Source organism: Sapajus apella, unplaced genomic scaffold (assembly GCF_009761245.1).
Source record: "Sapajus apella isolate SASKATOON/1434 unplaced genomic scaffold, GSC_monkey_1.0 scaffold22, whole genome shotgun sequence".
NCBI lineage: Eukaryota > Metazoa > Chordata > Mammalia > Primates > Cebidae > Sapajus > Sapajus apella.
The window spans coordinates 17311701-17324452 of record NW_022436962.1 but is presented as its reverse complement, the minus strand read 5'-3'; the positions used below and the strand labels follow the sequence as shown (position 1 = coordinate 17324452).

At 43.7% G+C, this 12752-nt stretch overlaps 1 protein-coding gene across 1 annotated transcript in view; it reads left to right on the top strand.

The window, feature by feature from the left end:
• Positions 1 to 7248, top strand: part of PTPN14 (protein tyrosine phosphatase non-receptor type 14) — a 193031-nt gene extending 185783 nt beyond the window's left edge. Inside the window, exon 19 of the mRNA XM_032289222.1 lies at positions 3948 to 7248. Coding sequence (XP_032145113.1) covers positions 3948 to 4076 — 129 coding nt within the window. The 3' untranslated portion in view covers positions 4077 to 7248. The remainder of the gene's footprint in view (positions 1 to 3947) is intronic.
• Positions 7249 to 12752: the final 5504 nt, after the last annotated feature.

Genomic DNA, 12752 nt, shown 5'->3' with positions numbered 1-12752 from the left:
GGCGTGGGGACAGCTGCCCCAGGCTGCTCTGGGAAGCCTCCCTGTATCCCAGTTCTTTTGGTCACTGAGGTGTTAGCTGAGACATTTTAAGATGCATAAAATTTTTCAGAAAGCACTCATTCTATGGTCTGCAGTACATTCTCAGTCCCCTGGATGTAGCTGTCTGTTCTAGCTACAGCTAATTACAAATGGTCAGGATCTCAGTAGCTGAAGGGCAGATGCCTTGATCTTGCTGCTTTTCTGAATAAGTTACACCTCCATCATAAAGTGAGGAGGAGAAAATGTCTTCTAGACAAGACTGAGCAAGCGTCAACTGCTTTGTGCTTCCCTGGCTTGGGGGCAGTTATCAGCGTAGCCTGTGGGAGTGAATCTTTAAGCCAGCCAGGACCCTTTCGTTGAAGACCAGGAGAACTTGCTTTGTCGTGTCCCCAGACTTCTCCATATCAGACAATATACTGTCATTTAGGCTCAGTCCTACAGGTAATTGAGATGGGAATGATGGTAGAGGAGGAGGAGGATGTGGCAGTGGAGGAGATGACAATACCGAAAACAATATAATAACAGCTAGCTTGTGTCTAGTGCTTACCATGTATACGCACTATTCTAAGAGCCTGATAGTATTTTTTTTTTTTGAGACGGAGTTTCACTCTTGTTACCCAGGCTGGAGTGCAATGGCGCAATCTCGGCTCACCGCAACCTCCGCCTCCCGGGTTCAGGCAATTCTCCTGCCTCAGCCTCCTGAGTAGCTGGGATTACAGGCACGCGCCACCATGCCCAGCTAATTTTTTGTAGTTTTAGTAGAGACGAGGTTTCACCATGTTGACCAGGATGGTCTCGATCTCTTGACCTCGTGATCCACCCGCCTCGTCCTCCCAAAGTGCTGGGATTACAGGCTTGAGCCACCGCGCCCGGCCGAGCCTGATAGTATTAACGCAAATAGCCTTTGCAGTGACACTGTAAGGTTAGTCCTGTTAGTACCTGTGTTAGTCCATTCTCGCTCTGCTATAAAGAACTACCTGAGACTGGGTAATTTATAAAGGAAAGCGATTTAATTGATTCACAGTTCTGCAGGCTGTAGAGGAAGCATGGCTGCAGGCCTCAGGAAACTTACAATCATGGCAGAAGGGCCAAGGGAAAGTAAGCAGGTCTTCAACGTGGCAGCAGGAGAGAGCGAGCAAAGGGGGAAATGCAACATACTTTTAAACAACCAAATCTCATGAGAATTCACTATTACAAGAACTGTAAGAAGGAAATCTGCCCCCATGTTCCAGTCACCTCCCACCAGTTTCCTCCCTCAACACTCATCTTGATTACCATTCAAGATGAGCTGTCAGTGGAGACACAGAGTCAGACCATATCAGTATCCTTACATAACAGAAGAGAAACTGAGTCATAGGTAAATGATGTAATGTGCCCACATCCCACAGTCAAGAAGTGGTAGAGTTGAGATTCAGCAGATGAAGCCTGACTCAGAACCTGTGCCCTGAACATCAGTGTGATCCTGCTTCCTGGCTAAAGCCTTTGGTGGATAGGGGCGAGTAGCAGGCTTATTCCCTCTATTCTTGTATCTTCAGTGCTCAACCACAGAGTAATGCTCATCAGACATGAAATTAAGTTCATTATTAGGTGGCTGTAGGTCACATCTCATTATACTGGTCACTTTGCAATATAATTCAGGCAGAGACCTGCTTGTTACCAACAGAAGCTTGTAACATAGGCTCTTTATTTTGATTCATCATTCAAAGATTCACATGCCTTTTTGTTTTCTTTTCTTATTATGCAGGGACTTGACTTTGTCCCTTTGCACCACTGTGATTGCACCACTGCACTCTAGCCCAGGCAACATCACAAGTCTGCGTGGCCATTCCTCAGTTGGTGTTGGACAAGAGTGACTGATGGCATGTGTCATCTTATAACTATACACAGTTTGGAAATAACTGAAATTATATTTCAAGGTTCAAAGGTTTCAATGTCAGACATACAGCTGAGTTTTTATTATTTTCTTTTAAACACTTGCTTAGCCCTTGAAAACTTCATGGGTCATTTGCCCTGTAAGAGTTCCCAGAGCAGAGTGAATGTGCTGGGGCCACCATGGCCGCCACAGCTCAGGGGTGCTCCAGCCGTGCGTGTCCTGGCTGGTCCAGGAGGATGCACATGTTGAAGGTAAACAGAGAGGACACTGTGACAGCCACTGGTCTGCCCAAGTACCCATTACACTGTTTTAATTTCCTTCCATTAATGATAGTATATATCATTGTGTATATTCTCAAAGAATTCACACATAGGCAATCTCATTTAATACTCACAATGTTCTCATTTAAGACTCAAGGCCAGGCACAGTTGCTCTCACCCAAAATTCTAAGACTTTTAGAGGCCAAGGCTGGAGGATTGCTTGAGCTCAGGAGTTTGAGACCAGCCTGGGCAACACAATCAGACCTTGTTTCTACACAAAATTTTTAAAATTAGCCAGGCGTGGTAGTAGTCCCAGCTATTCAGGAGGCTGAAGTGGGAGGATTGCTTGAGCCTAGGAGGTTGATGTTGCAATGAGTTATGATCGCACCACTGTACTCCAGCCTGGGCGACAGAGCGAGACCCTGTCTCAGAAAAGGTGTTCTCAGTTAAAGACTTTTACTCCAAGTAGGACTGGTGTTCAGAGACAGTACTTTGACATTTTAAAGGTTCACACTTAAATTATCTCACTTGATCACAACCACAATCCTGTGAGATTATAATTGCATTAATAACATATATTAATGTTAATAAAGGAATATTGAGGCCAGGCACAGTGGCTCACACCTGTAATCCCAGAATTTGGGGAGGCCAAGGCAGGCAGATCACCTGAGGTCGGGAGTTCAAGACCAGCCTGGCCAACACAATGAAACCCCATCTCTACTAAAAATACAGAAAATTAGCTGGGCATGGTGGCACATGCCTGTAATCCCAGCTACTCCAGAGCTGAGGCAGGAGAATCTCTTGAACCTGGGAGGCCGAGGTTACAGTGAGCCGAGATCACACCACTGCACTCAGCCTGGGCAATAAGAGTGAAACTCTCTCTCAAAAAATTTTTTAAAAAGGGGCCAGGTGAGGTGGCTAACGCCTGTAATCCAAGTACTTTGGAGGCCAAGGCGGGCAGATCACCTGAGGTCGGGAGTTCAAGACCTGCTTGACCAACATGGTGAAACCCCATCTTTAAATAAATAAATAAATAAATAAAAATTTAAAAAATTTTTAAAAATATTTTTAAAAAGGAATAATGAATAATATTTATTAAGCACTCACTGTGCACTAAATGCTTGATATGTGTTTCATCATTTGATCCTGTGAGGTGGATGTTATTTTATACGCCATGTTATTGCTGAGAAAATGTCTAGGACAGGGCCACAATGCTGTTAGAGGAAAGGATTATTATCCTGATTTTACAGATGAGGAAACTAAGACCCCTGAGCTGGCTTAAATCCTGTCATTGGGTTGTGGTGGAGTTAAGAGTACCAGCCAGCTCTAGTCAGGTCTAACTCCAGCCTTTATCTTATATCCAGCAGACTAGTCTGTATTTAAAATAATACACCAGCACAGGTGTGGTGGCTCACGCCTGTAACACTAGCGCTTGGGGAGACTCAAGTATGAGGATTGCTTGAGCCCAGGAGTTCAAGGCTGCAGCGAGCTATGACTGTGCCACTGCACTCCAGCCTCGGTGACACAGCAAGACCCTCTCTCAGAAAATTTTAAATTAATTAAAAATGAAATATCCCACCAGTGACACATGATGGCCAGGTTCTCCAGTTGCTGGTATAAACTGATGCATAAAACCCAGCTGGGCCAGAGTCCCTTGCTTTCTCTTGTACCTGGGCATGGGCAGTGGGTGAGTGCTTCCTGAAATGAGGGAATGAGGAATGCTCTAAGGGAAGCCTCCTGTCTCAGGACCTTGTGCTTTCTCTCTTTTCTTGCAGAAGGTGGAAGTGCCCATGATGCTGAGGCTCCTCAGGGAGCAGAGGATGTTCATGATCCAGACCATCGCTCAATACAAGTTTGTCTACCAAGTCCTCATCCAGTTCCTCCAAAGCTCCAGACTCATTTAATCCCCTAATCCAGCTCCTGGAGGAGGGACTCAGCTCCATCCCACAGGAGGAGAGTCACCTCCAGACAACATCTGCTCCCGCCACAGGGGTGCAGGTGGCTGGCAGCAAGCAGGCTCTCTGAAGACAGGAGCCAAGATTATTCACACATACCATGTATTATTTTATATGAGATAATTTATTTTTTCCTCTTTGGAATAACTTTTGTGAATTATTATAATGCAGTTTTCCTCATAATAGAGAACTTTTCATTTCAACCACATCTTGACTGATCTGCATTGTATTAGGAAATGTTTCCTGGTGAATCATTTTGGGGACAGAGGCATGAGGGAGCACATCTCTTGTGAAGTTGCAGCCAGATTTGTAACCAACCCTGAAATTCATCAGCTTAATTCATTCATCAGCTTAATTAATTCATCATGCATTGTTTATGTCCAAAGCAAAGATGGCAAGAAAATAAATTCATCCTGAAATATAAAGAAAAGGATCTGAAGGAACAAACACGATTCTCTTATATTTTGGGGCTCATGAGCCTTGATGGACAATTTTCCCTCTTCTCTTCTGCCCTTATCCTCAGCAATCTCCTCTCCCCGACACCCTACCCAGCATCCCCCCCACCCCATGCTTGATTTAAAGGTAGAACAGCTAAAAGACAGCATTGCCTTTACGGTGCAATAATTGCTGCCTTTAGGGCTGAAACAGAAGCTCTGTGTTGTGCTTTTCTTGACCACCCCTTATTCTGGGCTCTGGAGCTTGTCCCCTGCTAGTGACTGCACCCTGGGTATTTGCTGCTACCTCTCCTGTTTGCTCAGTAGGGCCCTGTCTGGTGGCATTGAGGCCATATGTGCAGTTAAGGCTCTTCCCTGATTGAGAGAGGATAGCAGACCAGAGTAGAAAGAGAAAGGAGTTGGGCAGAGCCTTGAGGATTATATTTTTCAGGCAGGGCCTTGATGATCAGTGCTTTTTGTTTAAATAAGATGCGTATGCTGGACAGAGACGAGAAAGTTGAGGTGCTGGCTGTGTTCCATCTTTCCATCAGTCACTAAGTCATTGGAAAGGTCATCAGGGAAACAGTTGGGGAAGCTGATTTATGGGAGCGGTTTGGCATTTAGCTACGTGGCAGGGGTCCTGGCCAGGAAACACATCAAATGTGGCCCCCCACTGTACTGATGTTATCTTTAGGCTTTGGCCTGCAAGAGCAGAATTAATCCCACTCAGGACCCCATAGTCCAAATTTTGGGCCACTTGATGAATGATGGTAGAATTTCTCATTCACAAAACCCTTTGCTTCTTTCCTTTTCTCCATAAAATCTACTCTCTGGTCAGTTATGGTATTAACTACCTTCAGTTTGAATCCCAGTTCTTAGTTTCTTCCTGTGGCTTCATTGGTCAGTGTGTATTTTTGAATTTCTTAGGTTAATACACAATAAATCATGTTTTGCACATTTTTCCTCTTCATTTTGGGGGATTTATCATTCTATGTCTACTTTTTCTTGAGTACAGCTTTGATATGCACCCATTGGCACATGGCAATGGGAAGTCACAGGGCATGCTCTTTCTGGTTGATTTGATGCCACAACTTCCTTGTCTTTTCAGCTCGGGGAAAAGGCAGCAGCGGAGGGAGGCATATGGAACACCCACAGTGGTCAGTTCCAGGAACAAACCTGCAATTTAAAAATGAGCCAGCCAGTTGTGGTGGCTCACACCTGTAATCCCAGCACTTTGAAAGGCCAAGGCGGGCAGATTGCTTGAGCTCAGGAGTTCGAGATGAGCCTGGGCAACATGGTGAAACCCTGTCTCTACAAAAAGTACAAAAGTACAAAAACTAGCCAGGCATGATGGCATGCACCTGTAGTCCCAGCTGCTCAGGAGGCTGAGACAGGAGGATAAGAATTGAAGACTGCAGTGAGCTGTGATCTTGCCACTGCAGTCCGGCCTGGGCTACAGAGAGACCCTGTCTCTAAAAAATAAATCAATAAAAAGGTTGTCAAGGAAAACTAGATGTAATAGAAAGGAAAATTTAATTGCAGTTTTTTTTTCTTAGAATTGACTGCTGTGAGAGTTCTATATGCCTTTCTTCATTGCTGCTTTTTCCCCCGGGCTGAAGAGATGAAGGAGGGGCACCAAATCAACCAGAAAAAGTAGACCTTTGTGACATCTCATCACCACATGCTAACAGGTGCGCATTCCCCATTAAGTTCTTTGGAATATGAATCCTCTCAGTTTCAGCTTGGCCAGGTGTTGTGGTGGCTGTACTCTGTATTTAGAATATCGGGGGATGGAGGGCTTCCTCTCTGTCCTCTGCTTCAAGGTCTGAAGACTCGGTGAAGGAGTATAATCTGAGCTTTGTAGATTCTGGAGTTTTGTTGTATGTCCTGGAAAGAAAACCATTCATATTACATGTATTTTCAGTGGAATAGAGCTTATAACCCTTATTATAAGAAGCTCCTCAATAGGCACAAAGGTATTTGTTTCCTTTCCTTGGGGGTTTTTCCATCCTTGGTATATTCCACTGTTAGGGATGTTTTAGCAAGTGGTCTCAGTTACTGTTTTATTGCATGATGACCAACATCAGTATTTATCTTTTATCTCTAAGCTCCAAGGTGGGCACTGTTAGAACATCTCATGTGGGCAGCATATAGATCTGGTGTCTCTTTGAGGTCATCAGAGCTCATGGGCTTCCTTGAAATTCATCCATTGTTCCTGCCGTATGCTACAGGAATATTCCTTAGTACACAAATGCAGGGAGGAAGTGGGTTTAATATTCAACTTTCCTAGCCAGAGTTTATATTGAAACTCAAAAGAAAACATTTAAAAGTTGTTTCACATATTTCACTGTTAAAAACAAATGCCTTTGGTTCTTTAGCACATTTTGCATTCCTTTTCACATCTCGGGTAAATGCCAACATATCTCCTGTTAAGTTAGCAGCAGCCATTTAAAGTCCTTTCAGCGGCATCTGCATAATAATTGCCCAGAGATGCTTTATATCTGGGAAGCAAGCCAAGGAATAAACCTTGAAGCAAAGTGTATTAAATTAGTTATCTAGTTAGAGCTTTTGGAATGATTTCCTGATGATGTATCCGGTCTGAAGCTAGAGCTGTCAGTATCTATTGCTGCAGTTTGGATTTGAAGAGAGAAAATTAAAAATGGAGAAAAAAAAAAGTCATTGTCCCACAACAAAGCCATCAAACATTTTCCAGCCCCTGCTTTTGAAGTTTTCCAATTGGAATGTTTGGTTTCTTTCATCCACACTCATTTGGATACATTGACCCAAGGTATTCATCCTTGTTTACTGTGGTCCCTGGATCACGGGGGAACTGAATTTGATGTCTTAATCCTTGAGATGAGATGAGCCCGCTGGCTAAGCTGAGGAATGTCCTGCTGAGGTTTATTTGGTTTCCTTGGGTTCTAAGGATATACCAGATATACCACCTTTTAGCAAGAGTCTCTGGTAGCCTTTATAGATAGCATAGACATTGATACACACTTCTTTCCCCAGACAGGAAGTAAGGGAGGATTTAGTTGCATGAAAAAGGGATGTTAAACACTGATTTCCTTACATAGGAGTAAAGGAATGAGCTTCTCTATTCAGTCGGAGCTGAACAACCAGATCAGGGAAGGTAAAAACACCTGTATGGAATATTTTGAATCATAAGCTTTTGAGGAGCTTAAATTGAGAGAATTTTACTTTTAATTTTGTAGATTGAAAAGAGGAACTAGTTTTTTTAAAATTATAATTAAACTGCCATTGTTTTCCTAAGAGTCACTTGGCTGTCTCTGGCCACCTCTTTCATCAGCCTGAAGAAGGGATCTTTGTAGATTGCCAGGGGTGGGCCTTGTAGGACTTGACCATGGCTTACACCTACCTTTATCCTGCCTTCTTTCAGCTTATGCTTTTCAGTTGTAAACTCCATGGGGTCCAGCAGGCTGGCCTTTTCATCCAGCTGATTATTTTTCCAGCTTAATATAGACTGACCTATATGAAATTTCCAATAGTGGACCATATTTTCTGCGCACAGAGAATGTTCGCATGGATCACCTATTTCTTCCCCCTGACACAGTGTGGATCCCAACACCAGATGTCATTTCTCTTAAGTGTTGCTTATGAACACAAAAGGTGTTCCCCAGGTGGCCCAGCTGCCTTTGTGAGCCTGCTGCCTTGCTCTTAGTGATCCTTGCCTCACTTGGTGAATGGGCCATTTCCTCGGACATGGATGTCTCAGAGGTGATAGTGCACTGCAGCTTCTCGTAGGCCGGATTGGCCATCAGGCACCTCACTTTGGGGTTTTTAGCTGCTGTCCTTTCCTGATGTACAGCCTATGTTAGCTGACCTCAGCCTACTTGTTACGTGATGTACAGGTCACAAAGGTATTCTTGTCCAAAAGCAGAATGTGACTTCTAGTCTCTCCCCGTCTAATGGTGTATTTGATGGTGAAGATGAGTACAGTTAACTCCCCATTTGTGGGTCCAACATCCCTATATTCAGTCAAGTACAGATTGAAAATATTTGGAGAAGAGGGGAAACCCGCAAAGTTCCTAAAAGCAAAAGTTGAATTTGCCACATGCTGAATATTACATTGAATTTATGCAAAAGAAGTGATTTGTAGGCATTGAGTTAGGTATTGTAAGTAATCTAGAGATGATTTAAAGTATATAAGAGATGTGCATAGGTTATATGTAAATACTATACCATTTTATGTAAAAGACTGGAGCATCCATGGATAATGGTATTTGCAGAGGGTCCTAGATTGCCCCCTTTGGTAAAGGACAGCTGTATAGTTACTGGTTTTCATTTGGGGAAGATATGTCAATCCCTTGAGGTGGGGTTTGGTGGGTAGAGAGTACAGAGTATTCTAGCATGTGTGCCAGGGAGCACAGATTCAAGGGATGGGATTTGGGTCAGACCTATGTTCTTCCTCAATGTCAGAAATAACTCTTTGGAGCTCCTAGAGTAAGACATTTCTAGAAGCACCACATAATTACTGTTGGACTCTTACAGTAGCCCTTTGTGGGAATTTAGCATTACCACCGTTTTACCAACAATGATTCTGCCGCTGTGTTTTATTGTAGTGCCAGTGGGTTTTGAGACACTCATCATGCTCTTATTTAGTGATATCTTTTCAGGAGCAGAGCAGCAGCTCATCCAGCATGGTTTCCAAATGGAGAAATTTGGGTCTTCCATAGAAACGGCACGGATTTTCCAGTGGCCTACATACAGCTTTATGGTTGGCAAACTAGCTGGCTCTATAGGGTGCAAAGAAAGCTGTAAGATGTTAACCTGCTTTTTTTTTTTTTTTTTTTTTTTTTTTGAGACAGAGTTTTGCTCTTGTTACCCAGGCTGGAGTGCAATGGCACGATCTCGGCTCACCGCAACCTCCGCCTCCTGGGTTCAGGCAATTCTCCTGCCTCAGCCTCCTGAGTAGCTGGGATTACAGGCACGTGCCACCATGCCCAGCTAATGTTTTGTATTTTTAGTAGAGACGGGGTTTCACCATGTTGACCAGGATGGTCTTGATCTCTTGACCTCGTGATCCACCCGCCTCGGCCTCCCAAAGTGCTGGGATTATAGGCGTGAGCCACCGCGCCCGGCCTTGTTAACCTGCATTTAACACTTCTCTTGAACTCTGAGCAAGGAAGCAAAATAGTTCTTGTCTTTACTTAAGCTTCTAAGACATTTGGGGGCAAAGGACCTTACAGATGGCATCTGTTGAAAGTAACAGCAACAGGCAAATTCTGCCACCTCTAATGCATTGTCCAGAAGTCAGTGTTACTCAGGGAGCCCTGTGGAACGTGACCACCAGCTTGCCCAGTCAGCATTCAACCTTTATCCTGCCTGCTCTCAGCTTTTGTGTTTCTTTCAGAAACTCAGGTAAGTATTTTTATTCAGCAGACTACCTTTCTTAGCTTTCCAGCTTAATATAACTGCCCCTTCTTTCTCAAGGTGAAACTAAGATAGTCCCTGTTAAAATGTCCATGAGCCTAGCATTGAGTGTCTGGCATCAGTCAATTTCATAGACTGGAAAATGATTGTTATTTGGTGCAGCAAAGAGGAGGATGTGCATCAGTTCCTACTGTTTGGAGCTTTGTTTAGCCTTCCCATTTTAAAAATAAATTCAAGGACATTGAGTTATAAGGCAGGAGGGCCGGAGCTACTGGGCAGCCTGAATATGTGTAGAAAGTCATTGCTTCTTCTGCCACACTTTGGGCCATCAGGATCTTTCTTTCCCAAAAGTGCCATAAACTTGCCCAAGAGGTTCTGTAAATGGGAAGAGGGAGAGGAAGGATTTTTGGATCAGTCCTGAAGTTGCTATCCAAAGTTTTTTGTTTCACAGATAATTTTCTGAACCCTGGAGTGCCTCTCCTACTCTCTGCCCCCCTTTCTGTAATGTCAGAGTGATGGAAACCACCAAGTGGCATGTTAGGGAAAGCCTGCAGCAGTGTTGGAATCTATTTCACCCTAGCTCATCGTTTTAAACTGTCTTCACTGTTGAGGTAGAGCTTGATGAATGTCATCGATTATGACGCATGGTTTATCATGTTTGCCTGGATTTGCTGCTCAAAAGCACCATCTTCTCGCGCCTGCCACTGGCAGCCTTTCCTTGCCTGGCTTGTTAGCAGAGCATTCTGCTTACCCATGTGGCTTCCAGAGTTAGCAGCCCCGGCTCCTGCATGTCTTGATTCTTCTCCACTGTGATCTCAGAGGTGTGGCAGAGCAAGTCATGTTTATATTCAGGCCACAAAACTGGGATGTACATCCAGTGACTTTGGTGTTCCTTCGTCTTGGTCAGGGGAACGGGTGGGACTGGTGTGTGTAGTCACCTTCTTCATTCCATGAGCACCTTGTTCACTTAGGGCTCTGCTGCCTCTTCATATTTCTCTATCTGCTTTATGGATCACCTCTTAACAATACACTTTTTCTTTCCTGTACCTCTTCTGTGAGTGCAACCCCAACAAAAGAGTTAAACCTTGTCAGAGAATCACTGCCTTAAACCTCTCCAAAATATGTAATTAGAAAATCTAATTTTAATTTTTAAAAAACCGCTTGTATAGTTTCAAAGAATAAGATCTGGCAAATGGCCAGACACAGTGGCTCATGCTTACAATCAAAGCAGCACTTTGGGAGGCCAAGGCAGACAGATCACCTGAGGTCAGGAGTTCGAGACCAGTCTGGCCAATATGATGAAATCTCGTCTCTACTGAAAATACAAAAATTAGCCGAGCATCGTGGCGGGCTCCTATAACCCCAGCCACTTGGAGGCTGAGGCAGGAGAATTGCTTGAACCTGGAGGTGGAGGCTGCAGTGAGCCAAGATCATGCACTTCCCTCCAGCCTGGGTGACAGAGGGAGACTTCGTTTCAGAAAAAAAAAAAAGATCTAGCAGATGAAAAATAAATAGAATGAAAATAGCCAAAAACTTCAGCAAGCAGGAAGCTCCCTTTCCCACCCTTTTGCTCCCTTGCTGATAATCACTTAGTATTATAAGAAATGAAAGGAAAGACAGTATTAGCTCTATTTAATACAATGACTACAGCAGTACTTAATATTTTTTTCAAGGTTAACATATGGATTGAGAGAGGCTACATTTGGCAGAGTGATGTGTAGGCAGACCCCTTTGTCTCTACCTTCTCCCTGCTGGACCATGCTTTCTTCATCATAGTCTCTTTACACAGACTGGCATTCTAGTGAAACAGGTGGTAAACCTTTGGGCTGCCCAGAAACATGTACAGTTTTATTTGATCCGTTTTCACTTACCTAGGAAGGGATAAGATTAGCTGGTCCTCCAAAATCTGTATGTAAGCTATCTTCTTTTTCTTCCGCAACCTTCTCCTTCTGGGAAACACAAAAGCCGTCTCACCTGACAAAAGATTGTAGAGGATATAGCTGAAAAGATTGGATTGGGATCTTTTTGTGGCGTGGGGTAGAGCCTTTTGCTAAAATCTCAAGAATGCTGCTTTGAGTTTAGCTAGGGTGGCTCTCAGAGCTCCTTGCTCTTGAGCATAGAACTGAATGCTGTAATTCAGAGCCTTTTTTCTTTCCAACTTGAACATTGTACAATTTTACTGCAGTTTCGTTTGAACTTTCTTGCCACTGTGTGGAATCTTAAAAATTCGTTAGCTTTCTTCTTTCTGACATAAAGTTGCTCTTCATAAGAGATTAGTTCTTTGTTCCTTCAATAGCTAATTAATGTGCTTGAGGATACTTCAATGGAAAAAAAGGTTTAAATATGCAGATTACTATTAAACGCGTACCCTTATGTAACTTGTGTTACAACAGATAACAAGCTCATGTAGTTTGTTTCACTGGACTGCACTTGTGGTCCTTACTTCAGTATTTTGATGCTTTCCTTTTGATTCATAAAATGTTGTGAATTTTGGTATCATTCAAAACAAATTATTAGGTTTCACTTTGAAACGATGTACAGACAAGTCCCCAACTTAGAAACCGGTTTGTTCTTAAGGTTCTTAGGTCAGCCTATAGAAGCCCAGTGACCTCCACCACAGCCCAAATGAAGGGCTGTGTCAGCCAGATCTGGGTGGCTTCTGTGGACTGACCTGGACATTTAATCACCATCTCTTATGTTGTTGCCGTTAGAAATGCATTCCAGGTTGGGCCTTGGGATCCTGAGAGCACATTCTCCCCGTGGCGGCCACTTGCTACCTTGCAAGGTGGAAGCCCAG